General features: G+C 40.0%; 1 protein-coding gene across 1 annotated transcript in view; it reads right to left on the bottom strand.

The window, feature by feature from the left end:
- LOC124593823 (EF-hand domain-containing family member C2-like) overlaps nt 1–16,147 on the bottom strand; it is a 264,643-nt gene that overhangs the window by 15,144 nt on the left and 233,352 nt on the right. The window contains exon 11 of the mRNA XM_047132172.1: nt 13,646–13,759. Within this exon, the coding sequence (XP_046988128.1) occupies nt 13,646–13,759 (114 nt within the window). The remainder of the gene's footprint in view (nt 1–13,645; nt 13,760–16,147) is intronic.

The following is a 16,147-nucleotide window of genomic DNA, read 5'->3' as shown; positions in this document are numbered from 1 at the left end:
CAGGTGACTACAGGGTTATAAACACAAAATCAATTAGGGGTAATGCAGGAGTAGGTTTAATAATGAACAGGAAAATAGGAATGCGGGTAAGCTACTACAAACAGCATAGTGAACGCATTATTGTGGCCAAGATAGATACGAAGCCCACACCTACTACAGTAGTACAAGTTTATATGCCAACTAGCTCTGCAGATGACGAAGAAATAGAAGAAATGTATGATGACATAAAAGAAATTGTTCAGATTGTGAAGGGAGACGAAAATTTAATAGTCATGGGTGACTGGAATTCGAGTGTAGGAAAAGGGAGAGAAGGAAACATAGTAGGTGAATATGGTTTGGGGCTAAGAAATGAAAGAGGAAGCCGCCTGGTAGAATTTTGCACAGAGCACAACATAATCACAGCTAACACTTGGTTTAAGAATCATGAATGAAGGTTGTATACATGGAAGAACCCTGGAGATACTAAAAGGTATCAGATAGATTATATAATGGTAAGACAGAGATTTAGGAACCAGGTTTTAAATTGTAAGACATTTCCAAGGGCAGATGTGGACTCTGACCACAATCTATTGGTTATGACCTGTAGATTAAAACTGAAGAAACCGCAAAAAGGTGGGAATTTAAGGAGGTGGGACCTGGATAAACTAAAAGAACCAGAGGTTGTACAGAGATTCAGGGAGAGCATAAGGGAGCAATTGACAGGAATGGGGGAAATAAATACAGTAGAAGAAGAATGGGTAGCTTTGAGGGATGAAGTAGTGAAGGCAGCAGAGGATCAAGTAGGTAAAAAGACGAGGGCTAGTAGAAATCCTAGGGTAACAGAAGAAATATTGAATTTAACTGATGAAAGGAGAAAATATAAAAATGCAGGAAATGAAGCAGGCAAAAAGGAATACAAACGTCTCAAAAATGAGATCGACAGGAAGTGCAAAATGGCTAAGCAGGGATGGCTAGAGGACAAATGTAAGAATGTAGAGGCCTATCTCACTAGGGGTAATATAGATACTGCCTACAGAAAAATTAAAGACACCTTTAGAGATAAGAGAACGACTTGTATGAATATCAAGAGCTCAGATGGAAACCCAGTTGTAAGCAAAGAAGGGAAAGCAGAAAGGTGGAAGGAGTATATAGAGGGTCTATACAAGGGCGATGTACCTGAGGACAATATTATGGAAATGGAAGAGGATGTAGATGAAGATGAAATGGGAGATATGATACTGCGTGAAGAGTTTGACAGAGCACTGAAAGACCTGAGTCGAAACAAGGCCCCCGGAGTAGACAACATTCCATTGGAACTACTGACGGCCTTAGGAGAGCCAGTGCTGACAAAACTCTACCATCTGGTGAGCAAGATGTATGAAACAGGCGAAATACCCTCAGACTTCAAGAAGAATATAATAATTCCAATCCCAAAGAAAGCAGGTGTTGACAGATGTGAAAATTACTGAACTATCAGTTTAATAAGTCACAGCTGCAAAATACTAACACGAATTCTTTACAAACGAATGGAAAAGCTAGTAGAAGCCAACCTCGGGGAAGACCAGTTTGGATTCCGTAGAAACACTGGAACACGTGAGGCAATACTGACCTTACGACTTATCTTAGAAGAAAGGTTAAGGAAAGGCAAACCTACGTTTCTAGCATTTGTAGACTTAGAGAAAGCTTTTGACAATGTTGACTGGAATACTCTCTTTCAAATTCTAAAGGTGGCAGGGGTAAAATACAGGGAGCGAAAGTCTATTTACAATTTGTACAGAAACCAGATGGCAGTTATAAGAGTCGAGGGACATGAAAGGGAAGCAGTGGTTGGGAAGGGAGTAAGACAGGGTTGTAGCCTCTCCCCGATGTTGTTCGATCTGTATACTGAGCAAGCAGTAAAGGAAACAAAAGAAAAATTCGGATTAGGTATTAAAATTCATGGAGAAGAAGTAAAAACTTTGAGGTTCGCCGATGACATTATAATTCTGTCAGAGACAGCAAAGGACTTGGAAGAGCAGTTGAATGGAATGGACAGTGTCTTGAAAGGAGGATATAAGATGAACATCAACAAAAGCAAAACAAGGATAATGGAATGTAGTCGAATTAAGTCGGGTGATGCTGAGGGAATTAGATTAGGAAATGAGACACTTAAAGTAGTAAAGGAGTTTTGCTATTTGGGGAACAAAATAACTGATGATGGTCGAAGTAGAGAGGATATAAAATGTAGACTGGCAAGGCAAGGAAAGCGTTTCTGAAGAAGAGAAATTTGTTAACATCGTGTATAGATTTAAGTGTCAGGAAGTCATTTCTGAAAGTATTTGTATGGAGTGTAGCCATGTATGGAAGTGAAACATGGACGATAAGCAGTTTGGACAAGAAGAGAATAGAAGCTTTCGAAATGTGGTGCTACAGAAGAATGCTGAAGATTAGATGGGTAGATCACATAACTAATGAGGAAGTATTGAATAGGATTGGGGAGAAGAGAAGTTTGTGGCACAACTTGACCAGAAGAAGGGATCGGTTGGTAGGACATGTTCTGAGGCATCAAGGGATCACCAATTTAGTATTGGAGGGCAGCGTGGAGGGTAAAAATCGTAGAGGGAGACCAAGAGATGAATACACTAAACAGATTCAGAAGGATGTAGGTTGCAGTAGGTACTGGGAGATGAAGCAGCTTGCACAGGATAGAGTAGCATGGAGAGCTGCATCAAACCAGTCTCAGGACTGAAGACCACAACAACAACAACATTGTAAATTGCTGGGTAATAGCCAAGGACAGTTTATTTTTAATGTATCGATAGCAACGACGAAATGGCAGTAGCTGTGTCATTGTTTATCTTTGCGTATGGAGCGTCTGTCGCGCTGCCAGCAGAGGAAGCAGAGTAGCTAGAGTCACGAAAGAGTGCGGTAGTGTTTGTTGGGCGCTCCCGCAGACGTGATGTGCAGCTAAGACAGCGCCAGTGTAGGCGCACCAAGTCCGTTAACTCGCGAGCACTGAGAACACGGTAAGAGTGGACAGGCGGAGGAAGCTGCAATTCTGACTGTTGCCAGTCTCATAATTGTGCGTGGTTCTGCAGACCACTCGGGTTCTCATCCAGCAGCAACAGCAATAGCGGCAGTTCAGAATTGTCGTTGGCTACGTTCTTAGTCGCTCGCGCAGCTATAACATCGTAAGACCGTAAAGTGACTGATATAGTATTGTAGAAGCATTGCCAGGAGACATTTCTTTCACAGGGTATGAGTTAACTTGAATAATAACCTGCAATAGTTAAAACTTCTAGGGCACCTGCGTTGTCATTGTCCGCTTATTGCCGGCCGCTGTGACTGAGCGGTTTTAGGCGCTTCAGTCCGGAACCGCGCTGCAGCTACGGTCGCAGGTTCGAATCCTGCCTCGCTCATGGATGTGTGTGATGTCCTTAGGTTAGTTAGGTTGAAGTAGTTATAAGTCTAGGGGACTGATGACCTCAGATGTTAAGTCCCATAGTGCTCAGAGCCATTGGAACCAGTCCTCTTATTACTAAGCAGGGTCCCTTTCATTTCCATACAGTCACCGAGTGTCGTAAGAATATGAAAATTGATTAATAATTTACTACCAGTTTTGTTTGGTAATGTCCAGTTTCAGTCTAAATTTTCTGCCTCAGTAACTATTCATTCTTGTATTCCATAACAGGTTTAACGAATTTGCAGTTTTGAGTATTAGCTTCATTCACTTAAAGTAACGTAAAATTTCACTGGCAAAACTAATAACTAAAGATACAGCACAAATTAAAAGAGTGGGCAATGTCATTTATTCATTATGGAGCTTAGCGAGTGACTTCTGCTGGCTTGCTATGCATTTTATTGTCGTTATTTTAAAAGTAAAGTCAGTTGCTTATTTGCTTAAAGTAAATTCAATTCAGTCTTTCAATAATCAAAAATAAATTCCTTGCTTTTTTCAAAGTTTTGCTTTACGTTACACGGAGGTTACTGAAAGTCATTTTTTACATAACAAAGTTTTAATTACGAATATTTAATCGGTAACTTGATGAAACTTTACTTTCAAAATTTAGTATTTCAGAATAAGTTACCGCAAACTCAGTGCTTTCTGATTCAGTTGTTTTCTCGTGAACTGTTGTGTTGTGGAAAAGCGTGATTACCTTTTGTTGCCGCGCCAGTCATTAGTTTGTTAAATATCTTTGCCATTACCTTTCTCAAGAGTCTAGGGTTTCATTGCCCTGGCGGTCTGGCGACCTTTTAATTATTCCCTTTTCAGCTAAACCATTTTTTGTATTAAATATCACGTGGTACCTATTTCCTCCCAGTGTGGTTCGTGAGCGATTGCACTATATTCCACCCACTTCAAAATTATCATCAGTGTTTAGACTAAGTTTATAACAGATTATTCCTCCAGAAGGGTCTGTTGTACACTTTCCTCCTACTAACCCGTATTATTTTCCTTCGGTAGCAATAGCATTACTCACTGTAACATTTTATTAGGCGTATGCGATCGCGGTCAATTATATCGCAGTCCAGTAGACCGATTAGGAAGGGAGAAGTTACACATCGATGTCGGAACTTTACTCTGGATGTATCTGAATATGCTTAGACGTACGCAGGTGTGTACTGATGTTGCAGGGTGTCATTTTTCAACATCTTCTATACATGTGTTTTTCACTGTATTTTTCACTGTAAATAAATGGTAGGTCCATTTCAGCCCTTTGTTTCTGTAGTTACCTCGTTTTTTCCTTCATTCTTGCACGTGTTCCTTTTATCTGTGACACTCTGTGTACGTGGAACACACTGTCTAGAACAAGTGACTTGTAAGACTTCTGAGGTGCTCTATCGTAATAGCACGTGCGCTGTCAGGGGCTCGCATAGTTTTGAACTAGGAGCTAATTACGTGCATGTGGTTTGCGGTTGTGCAGCAATGGAAATAATATATAATCGGCATAACCCAGTCCGTATATTTAACAATAAAATCGTCATACTCCTGCTTTATTAAACCCCATTTTATGTATCACAAATTATCAAAAATGTTTGTTTTGTTCCGCTCTAGTCTTCTGCGCATTGTTATGAAATAGTGTCACAAAACTGTCAGCAGAGATTGTTTGTTCTAAACAGTTAACAAATCATATCATCACACCAAACGTCGTCGGCCACTAAGCAAAACAGTGGGATGACAAAAATTCATTTGTATTAAGATTAGTGATAATGTAGCTCACATAGTGCTGCTTTTTTGATCCTGTTCCACGTTCCTTCCATTAATTTGTGCAGCCACTATTCCTTTACAGAAATTTTGTCTGCTGTGTTTCAGTGCAATTTTATAAAGTTTTCATACTTGTTTTAATATTTAATTCATTCAGGTATGCCAGTGTGTTCATTCTCTCCCACCATATGTAGCGGTATCGACCGTTAAACACGAATGAAGGTCAGGCTTTCCCATACGGTGTGTCAAGATAATTTACTGTGTGGCGTATTCCTGTGGAGCGTGTCGTGGAATATTGTTGTACCAGAAGCGAGAAGTCTAGGCCTTATAATACGCCGCATTTCACTGTTTAACATAAGCTGTAATAATTTATAATCAATTTCAAGACAGCCTGTACTCGTCGCCGCGTTGGTAATTCGAGCGATGGTAAGAACCTGCAACAGTGGAAGGCTGTCTTTCCGTCTTGTGAAAGTAAGACCTATAACATTTTACCAGCGTCAATGTATAAAAGAAGTAAATGGTGGTCCAAAAATTTTATTCGGTTTTTGATTTAGATTTGTTAGTAAAAAGCACGCTGGTGCTTAAGTTGGTGAAATAAAATTTTGTTAGACGTTATCTCCGCATTTCATAGGGAAGTAAGACAATACGTTTAGGATAATATGAAAGGCGGGCGGCAGGGCATCAGTGACACAGGTTCCGCGTGGCCTCAAACCGGGTCTGCAGGGATTAACTTTCATAATAGACTACTAGAGGGAATCGTAGAGATCAGAACCTTAGGCAAAGTCAGAGATTGGTACAGGGCGGGTCGCAGGTGGCGGATAGCGAACGATCCATCAGATATGGTGGACAGCTGCGAATAAGGGGAAACCCAAATAAGCAGTCCCGGACCGAGGCGGCAGCATCACGAGGGTGTGGGAGGGTGACTTTTGGCAAGGGTCACACTCATTCAAAAACCACAGAACCCGAAGACGTTGCTGTGTCATGGCGAGTAAGTGCCGCCATTACAATAAGCACTGTCAACACCCAAATCCAGGACGCGTCTGAAGTGGGAACCATCGGCATCCTGGTCAGCGTCTGTTCACACAATGTGCGGCTGGTCATAATGCGCCAGGAACTAACAATCCCTGGTTCTAAACACCCAGTGGAAACACTGGACCAACTTGATTACAAGCAAGTATGACTCGTGCAAGTAATAACAACATTACCCCAGGTGGTAACCAATCCACCCATCAACAGATGGCAACCAGGAATTCGGATTCTGGGGAACCTGGACTTCCACGATTACATCAGAGAAAGTCGGAGCTCTCTGGCAAACTTCCACTTAAAACACCTACATACATTGGAACCTTTAACATAAATACATTAATCCAACCAGGAAAACTTCTAAACCTTACAACAGAACTTGAAAAGCAAAAGATAGTAATACTAGCTTTACAGGAGACACGTTTTACAGATGAAGAAACATCAGATTATGGCAACTATCGCATCTTTAAGAGCAAGACGGATAAACGAATCGGAAGAGGAGCCCCCCATCTCGGGATGGCGTTTATCATACACAAGAGCGTGCTCAGCTCCATCAAGGAAGTTACTCCCGTAAATAATAGGATAATGACGATGCGCTTACAATGTGCCAACAAAACATACACAATGGTTAATGTTCATGCTCCCACAAACGGAGACAACAAGAAAAACCCCATAGAAACAGAAAAGTTCTGGGAAAATTTGGAGAATATAATGGCCAAGATTCCAAAAGATGATACAAAAGTTCTACTCGGCGATTTTAATGCCCAAATTGGTAGAGAGAAAATCCACCAAAAAACCGTAGGCAAATATCCTGCACATAAATTTACCAATAAAAATGGTACAAGGCTCGTCGAACTATGTAAGCAGAATAACCTGAAGATAATGTCAACATCTCTAAGAAAATGTCCAAGAAAACAAAAGACATGGAGATCTCCTATACAACAAATTGGCGAGTTTCAAATAGATCATGTGGCGATTTCATACCAAGTACAAAAAGAAATTTACGACGTCCAAGTACGCAGAGGAGCAAACATTGATTCAGACCATTACCTAACTAGAATTAAAATCAAGTTTACAGCACAAAGAAGTCATCAGAAGAAAACAGAAATACAGAAATATGACACCAAGAAGATTAAAGAATCTAAAGTAAAAGAAGAATGGGAGAAGGAAAAGGCAAACACATGGGAAGAATTTCATTCTAAAATCACGCGAATAGCTAAGGAAACTATTCCCTTGAAAAAGATATTCAAACACCCTTGGTGGGATTCAGACTGTGAAAATGCATTGGAAAGGAGAAAAAAGGCATTTCAAGAATATAACAGTAAAAAATCACAAGAAAGTCTACATTTATTTAACGAGGTTAGAAAACAGGTTTCAAAATCTATTAGGCAAGCAAAAAGGAAGTACACAAAGGCACAACTGGATGCCATAGAAGAAAATTTCCAAAACTATAATACAAGAGACTTCTACAGAACTTTCGCAGATAAAATACGAGGATATATCCCTCAAAATTTATGTTTCAGAAAACCAGATGGTAAATTAGCCCTAACAAACCAGGAAAACTGTCAAGTATTGGCTCAATATTTTTCTAACCTACTAAATTGCCCAGAACCTAGTTTAAGGTTTCCCAAAGAAATCAGTGCCAACGCTCAACCGGATTCATTACCACCAACACAGGAAGAAATCAAATGTCACATTAAAAACTTAAAAAATAATAGAACATCTGGCGAAGATGGCATTGTTGCAGAGCTATTAAAAAACCTAGGACCAAAGACGTTGCAAGAGCTCACAAAAATAATAACAAAAATATGGGAAACAGAAAAATTACCAGAGGATTGGAAATGTGCCCTTATTCACCCGTTACATAAAAAAGGAGACAGAACAAATGTCAATAACTACAGGGGAATCTCACTTTTACAAGTCACCTACAAAATTCTCTCAACATGCCTGCTGAAAAGAACACAAGAGCAGCTGGAACGCCAAATTGGTGATTATCAAGCAGGCTTCCGCCCCGGTCGCTCATGCATAGAACAAATATTTAATTTAAAGACAATATTAAAACACAAAGCAATTAGAAATGCCCCCATAATTTGTACATTTGTAGATTTTAAGAAAGCCTATGACTCAATTGACCGGCAATCTTTGTTTAACATTTTAGAGGAACTTGGACTTGACTCCAAAACACTAAGGCTTATCAAAGAATCACTGACAGACACTGTATCTAAAGTTAAATTCAGGGGAGAAATCTCTGAACCTTTTCTCATAAAAACTGGAGTACGTCAAGGTGACGGGCTATCTCCACTTCTGTTTAATATAGTCCTGGATAAAGTCATTAAGGAATGGGAAAAAGAATTAAAAAATCAATCCTACTGGAAACCAATCCATCTTGGTAGAACCAAAGACAACGTGGAGATATCGTGTTTAGCATTCGCGGACGACTTGGCCATACTTGCAGATGATGAAGAAATCGCCACCAAACAAATAGAGATCCTTAAGGAATGCGCGGATAAAGTAGGTTTACAAATTTCGTTTCAAAAGACAGAATTTTTCTGTACGAAATTCCATATACACAGTTTGAACACAAAATATGGAAAAATAAATAGAGTAAAACATTTTAAATACCTAGGTGAAATTTTGGAGCCAACCGGAGGAGAGAAAGTTGCACAGAAGATCAGACAACAGAAAATGAAGAGAGCATATGGTATGACACATGAAATATACAATAAAAAATGCATCTCCTCGAACACAAAAATCAGACACTACTGCGCAGTAATTAAGCCAGCAGCACTATATGCTAGTGAAACGCTCACACTCCACACAAAATGTGATTTAGAAAAAATACTAAAAGAAGAACGCAAAATTATGAGAAAGATTTTAGGTCCAAAATTAACAGAAGAAGGATACCGGATACAATCAAGAAGAACCACAGAAAGTATATCAAACCTGGCAGCAGACATAAGAAGGCGAAGAATAAAATTTTATGGACATGTCACTAGACTTCCCCCCACACGACTCACCAACAGAATTCTCACTTACATAGGAAAAGTCAAATCAACAACACCATGGATTAGCCAAGTAAAATTAGATTTACAAAAAGCAAATATTGAACTTAAAGATGTCAAAGATAGAAAAACTTTTAGAAATAATGTGGAAAATTGGATTGTATTGTCGGAGAAGGAAGCACTAAAGAGACCAGGAACAAAATGGACAGAAGAAAGAAAAAGAAAACATGGAGAACGAATGAAAGAAGTATGGAAGAAACGACGTCAGAAAGCTTTGCGTGATCCTTCTGGGTCCATTCGCGATAAGTAAGTAAGTAAGTATAACAAATAATCAGTGCTGTAGAGTGTAAGTGCTATTATGTAATGAAGAGAATTATGTACGACAGGACATTTTTGTGGGGCGTATGAAACCAGCTGGAACGACACTAAAGAAAACTGACACTTTCACTTATTGTTAGGGACAGTTCGGTCCGAAACAACAATAACTAATAGCATTTCACGGCATTCTGGTTGGGTCACGTGATGTACCTCGCTTGCTACTTTGGAGACTCGATATTGGATTTCATTGCCTTCTGTTGTTTTCGTATTATAACATGCGTGTTATGACAGCAAGCCGTTTCAAGGCAATAGCGCATTGAAGATTTATCACAAGCGTCACTCATGGGACGATTTATTACAAGCAGCTGTCAGTTAACAGCACACTAGCGAAAAAAAAATCCTTTATGAGATCCTAAGATATACGCTACTAATGGACAGAGCTGTATGTGAAGGGCGTGGTCCTGTGATTAGACCTAGAAACATGTGGTTATGGTATCAGAGGAAGCACTTTCGTGTCCTGTTACATGCTAACTTTCTTTTCCATTTTCGCATTCGTAAGGAATTCTGTTTCTTTCCTATTCACCTAATAGAAGCATGTTCTGTAATATTAGACGTTATTTACATATAAGAGTGTGCTCTCCCAGGAACGAGTTTCTTCGATTTTTTGACGTCAGTCTGATTTAACAGAGAGACGAAACTCTTGCAAGTGTAACGATCAGCAGTAACATTTGTACTCTAGCTTGTTACTAATAATTTTTCTGTTTAATCCGAATACGTCGCAATATCTGATGATGTGGATGGGCAGGAATCTAAGAGGACAGCTTAAATTGCTGCGTTTGAAACAAGCAGAATTCATATTTCTAACCTTGTTTGTCAGAAATACTTTGCTGTTTATTCCGAATATGTTGGGACTTCTGAGGGTGTGATGAGGCACGAACCTAAGCGCACAGCTTAAATTGCGCCGATCGAATTGTTAAATTCACTTTCGTGAATTCAGCGATCAAGACAAAGGTCGCACCACACGGCGATTGAAAATGAACTTTATACCAAAAAAGAGAATAGACACTGAAGTGGTTCAAAAGGAGTGTTCGATACGAGTCGTCGGTTTTGGCCAGTGACGTAATGTTAATGGCTGCTGTCACGTTACCTTTTGGTGCATATACTCTCTTAAGACCAAAAAAATCGACGCGCCAAGAAGGCATTTCCGAATACAATGGAAATCGGTAGGTGTGGTACACGTATACAGACAAACAAATGATTACAATTTCAGAAAAATTGGATGATTTATTCAAGAGAAACACCTTCACAAATTGAGCAAGTCAATAATATGTTGGTCCACTTCTGGCACTTATGCAAGCAGTTATACACTTGGTATTCGTTGATAGAGTTACTGGATGTCTTGCTGAGGGATTTGCCAAATTATGTCCAAATGGCCGGTTATATGGTCAGAATCCGGAGCTATTTGGAGAGCCCAGCCCGTAATGCTCTAAACGTTCTCAATTGGGTAGAGATCCGGCGACCTTGCTTGCCAAGGTACGGTTTGGCAAGCACGAAGAGAAGTAATAGAAACTCTTGCTGTGTGCGGGCGGGCATTATCTTGCTGAAATGTGGACCCGGGGTGGCTTTCCGTGAAGGGGAACAAAATGGGGGATAGAATTGCTGTAAGGGAGCACTGAATGACAACCAAAGGGGCCCTACTGTGAAAAGAAATGGTACACCAGATCATACACATCTTCGGCCTGGAATCTCATTGACATGAGTAGAAATGTCTTTCGTGATGAGTCCCGCTTCGAACCGAGCGCCGATGACCGCGAAGACGTGTCTGGAGATGCCCCAGACAGAGGTGGAATACAAGCCCACTACACAGCCCAACAGTCGTGAGTGACAGGCTGGGGTGCCAATTCATTTCACAGCAGGACCCCTTCAATGGTCATCTGCGGCACCCTTACAGCGATATTCCACGCCCTGTTTTGTTGCCTTTCATGGCAACCCATCCTGGGCTCACACTTCGGTAAGGTAATGCCCATCCACACACAGCAATAGTTTCTACTACTTGTCTTCGCGCTTGCCAAATTCTACCTTGGCCAGCAAGGTTGCCGAATCTCTCCTCAACTGAGAACGTTTGGAGCATTCTGGGCAGGGCCTCCAACCAGCTCGGGATTTTGCCGATCTAATGCGCTAATTGGACAGAATTTGGCACAATATCTCTCAGCATGACATCCAGAAACGCTGTCAATGTTTGCCAAGTCGAATAACTGCTTGCGTAAGGCCCATAGGTGGACCAAAGCGTTATTGACTAGCTCGGTTTGTGAAGCGCTCTCTCCTGAATAAATCATCCTATTTTTTATGAAATTGTAATCATTTATTTGTCTGTAAATGTACATGGGTTCTACCGACTTCCGTCCCATTCGGATAATTCATTTGTGGTGCGTCGCTTTTGTTTTGTATAGAGTTTATTCACAGTTTTGTTGTTAGTTGAGTAAACCCACGAATTTGAAAGAAAGGAAAAAAAAAGTTGGTTGTGGTGACAAATTAATCTGGAGCTTTACCCGAGGTATACACTAGGTGGGAAGATGGCAATTTGATTGTTTGATTGTGAAACTGCATACACCTAGTTGTAGTGACAGAATGATGTGTAGCTACACCCGAGGTCTCGGTTAGGTTCGAAGGTGACAGTTTGGTTGTGAGTTGGAGAGGCCAACGAATGTCATATTGAAAAAAAAATGTAGTTTTGGTGACAGACTGATCTGCAGCTTATCTCGTTTGAAAAAAATCGCCAATAACATCACGCTATAGTCACCATATTGTTTATGACGTTTGTCGCATTTTTCCTAGGCCACTAGTTCAAAGCCAACGACTCCTGTCGAATATTCCTCTTCATCTGGTTGATGTTATGGTGTCCAACTGTGTTTTGTACCACAAATTCCGTACTCCCCATTTCAGTTCTCGCTAAATGTTTAAGGGTAAACTATACTCTCACTATAACAAGCAACACTATTCGCCAAGACAACAATTCAATACACTGACTGCTACAAATTACAATATAGTTTTCGGTAAATCTGTACAATACGTGAATGTACCTGAGGCAGAAGCCAATAATGTATTGAAAATATGGACCAAGTTTTATTTCCTTCCCTTTTTCCCGAAGATAACCGCAGTGACAAAATACACTATTCCATGAATCATTTGCTACAAATTATTCCAGAAATATTTCACATGAAAACATTGTCCTTTCGTAATGCCTGCCACAGCGCCCACAGAACACCGAACATAAAAGGTGCAACGCCAGACCGCACACAGGCTCTTCCAAAATGAAGAAATCCTATTGGCTCCCGCTACCCTGAAATGCTACTGGTTATTCTCGTTTCGGGGCGAGTTGTCCCTAACGATAAGTAAACTTTCAAGAGACTAACAGCAGTGTCTTGGTGTGCCATTTCTCTGTCGAGGAACGTTCCAGATCTGAAAGCCAGTTAACAAGAGGAAAAAAAGAAGTGTAAGCGCGACTCGTCGTCTAAGGATTCAGTACGAACTTAGTTAATGTATGTAGATATTTCATCTATGGGTTTTGATGAGTGAGTTGGCTAGAATTAAAATATGTGAGATAAATATCCGTATATTCTGAATGTACTGACTCATAAGCTTAAATTTTTTATACCACCATAATACTGTAGAGCTTAAAATTAGTATTTGACAGAAATTTCAGCTAGTTACCTCTATCTATCCCTGAGAAAAAGGGGTCTTAAACAGATGCATAGACTGGTGGATAATTAAGTGATTCTGTTTTTACCGGCTGAGGTACGGAACTCTAAAAAATAGTACATTAGGTGTCAATAAATATAAGTAATGGTAAATATGGTGGCTCATTTTTCAAAGATAGCATAATAACTTGTCAAAAGTGCAGAATGATTCCTCGTATGAAGAATTAGTTCAAATTCTGTTTTACAACACAAAGAAAATAAATAACGAGCATAATCTGGAACAGATATGGAACTTGGTATTCTTATTGATCATACGATGAACAGTATGCGTGCCATTCTATGAGGAAAACAGCATTCGCAACAGCAGGAGTCATATGTAATTTTCCGTCTATTGGAAAGTTAAGAACACACTGAGCTTACTAAGAAGCAGATCAGCTTACCTTAATTGATCTTTTGTTATTTTTTCTCGTTTGCATCGCACGCCGTAATGACGCGCCAGAGTTATTATTTCATGTTCTTTGATGGTATCACCCAGTACTTCCTTAATAGCGCTTCTGTTGAAAAGGAAACATAAAAAATTAAGAACTTACTGAGAAACTACAAGCACACAAATAATTATGTTAAAAATTATTTTAACTCATATGAGAACAGATGCTCTAAAAATTGATCATAGGAAATATTTCATAGTAGCACCTGATTGAGACAGTGGTCAGAGTTCCTATTTGTGTTGATTAAGAAGTTTCAGAAATTTCCGTTTATACGATGCTAACTACGGAACCGTACGAACTTGCCCTCACCAATTAGATTCATACTGATAGGATGTGTAGGGCGTGACTAAGGACTTTCAGCATATGCAATCAGGAAGAGCCAACTCTCAAACATTTTCGAGAAAATCAAGTTTTAAACTGTCGCTAGTGTTATAAAGAGATCTCAGCTGAGCGAGTTAGCGCTTAGTTTCAGAAGTGCAAGGTCTTTGGATCGAATCTCCCTACCGACACTTCGCTTTTTTTTCCATTCGCACGTAATTCTAGTAACAGATTTATTATGACCAAGCAAATTTTTAATATGTCTTAAGGAGACTGGAAAAAGGATACCCAAACTTTCACTCAAATAAGTGTTATTATTTTATTTATATTATTTTACCTAGTTTTGTGACAAGTATAATGTGTAACCTATGGAGCACTGCACGAATCAGGATGATAATGATCTCAGAAACATAAAAAACAGTTATTGCAACATACAGCACTTGTAATGCATGCCGAATTATTGCATGTGTATGGTTTTTTTTCAGTGTGTCTATTGAAAAACAGACTTGGTTTACATTCACAAACTGTTCTCAACGAACGCCGAATTTTTGCATCTGTATGGTTTTTTCAGAGTGCAGTGTCCCTGCCGCCACTGTAGTGTACTCGTCGCCACTGTAGAGTCTTGTACCGAGGACGCAAGGAAGAGGATGTTATTATTTCAGGCCAGTATCCTCTTTCTACAACACAAATGCACATGTGGATTAATATGGTTTTTTATTTACAGGAGCTGGCGATTGTACTTAACTGGAATAGAGTCCATGTGTTGTGGTACAAGCTCGTCAGAAATAATCCTCTTGCAGACAATCTCGGTAATCTTACTATAATCTGATGGTATTTACTGTTGTAGCCAGTGATGTGAACTGACAGATGGCAACTGGGGTGCGAGTTAGTGACTGAGTGACTAGTGACTAAACTCCTCTGGTCAGTGGCGGCGGCCTGAATACTTGCTGTCAAGAGGACGTTGGCGGCTTGTTGCTTGTGAGACTCTCTCTGGCCTGTCTTGTGATAGGCGAACTTGTACGTGCGCCTATTATCGATTTCGTGCTACATCTTTGCCGACTGGTGTGCTGGCGACAGCTTACATCAGTACACAGAGGGTCTAATGAAAAACAGACTTGGTTTACATTAATAAACGGTTGTCGTCGGTCATCACACAATTTCATGGTTTATCCCGCGTATCTGTTGACTGAGTACGTGGTAATGAAAAAAAAAGTACCGGCAGCGATATTCGATCCACCGACATTCTTATGAAACGAAATGCTTAGTAGTGGGGCTACAGACCCCACGAATCCTAGTGAAAGTATGAAACATACAGGGTGGTTCTTACTAAGTTTTAAAGACCTTCGCAGCCACGTAGATGACGCTGAGACAATTAATTTAATATAAGACACATGGAGTCGCAAATGTCGGGAAATACACCGAAAACGGATAAGAGGATAAGAAATGTTGAACATGTGATGTCACCAGATGACGTACCTCGCCACACATGAATGAAGCGGTTGGGCATGGGTGTGAAGGGACGATTGAGTGATGCAATACTTGTATTCAAGCAAACGATACAATTTTCGAACACCTGTTTTAAATGTAGCCTTTTGTAAACACAAAAGCTACAAAATTTTTATCCTCGCTGTAACCAAGTAAAATCTGTTCTTATTTTGTGTTTCTTTTCTTTTCTTCTTTCTTTTTTTTGTTTACAGACGTTATTTAATAAAGAAAATGAGGTCTTTTATTGGTAACAACGAAATTCGGAAGCTAATACTCATTTACCTGTGTTGCAATATGGTAAGTAATGTGCTTTGCAATAAACCAGAGAAGGACGTGAGACATTTAAATAAGATAGTAAATCCTACTTTTAAACACATAAGTGTTTAACATAATGAAAAATAGGACAGTCTGCTGGACGCAAGATTCGAAAGTAGTAAGGTAAGGGTGCTACGAGCACATTTTGCTAGTGTGGATTGCCTGTATCAGGGGCAAACATACATTCTGGGCCACACCTATTTTCTCTTTTGATTGACAGATCCTTAACGTATTGTTCTGCTAAGTGGATTAAGACTAATCTGTCCTTCCAAGAAACCTCCCCACCCTCCCCTTCCACTCCTCCTCCCTCCCCCTCCTCCTCTCTGCACCCCTCTG

The sequence above is a fragment of the Schistocerca americana genome, chromosome 2 (genome assembly GCF_021461395.2).
Source record: "Schistocerca americana isolate TAMUIC-IGC-003095 chromosome 2, iqSchAmer2.1, whole genome shotgun sequence".
Taxonomy (NCBI): domain Eukaryota; kingdom Metazoa; phylum Arthropoda; class Insecta; order Orthoptera; family Acrididae; genus Schistocerca; species Schistocerca americana.
Note: the sequence above shows the minus strand (reverse complement) of the source record. Positions and strands in the feature narration are given on the sequence as shown.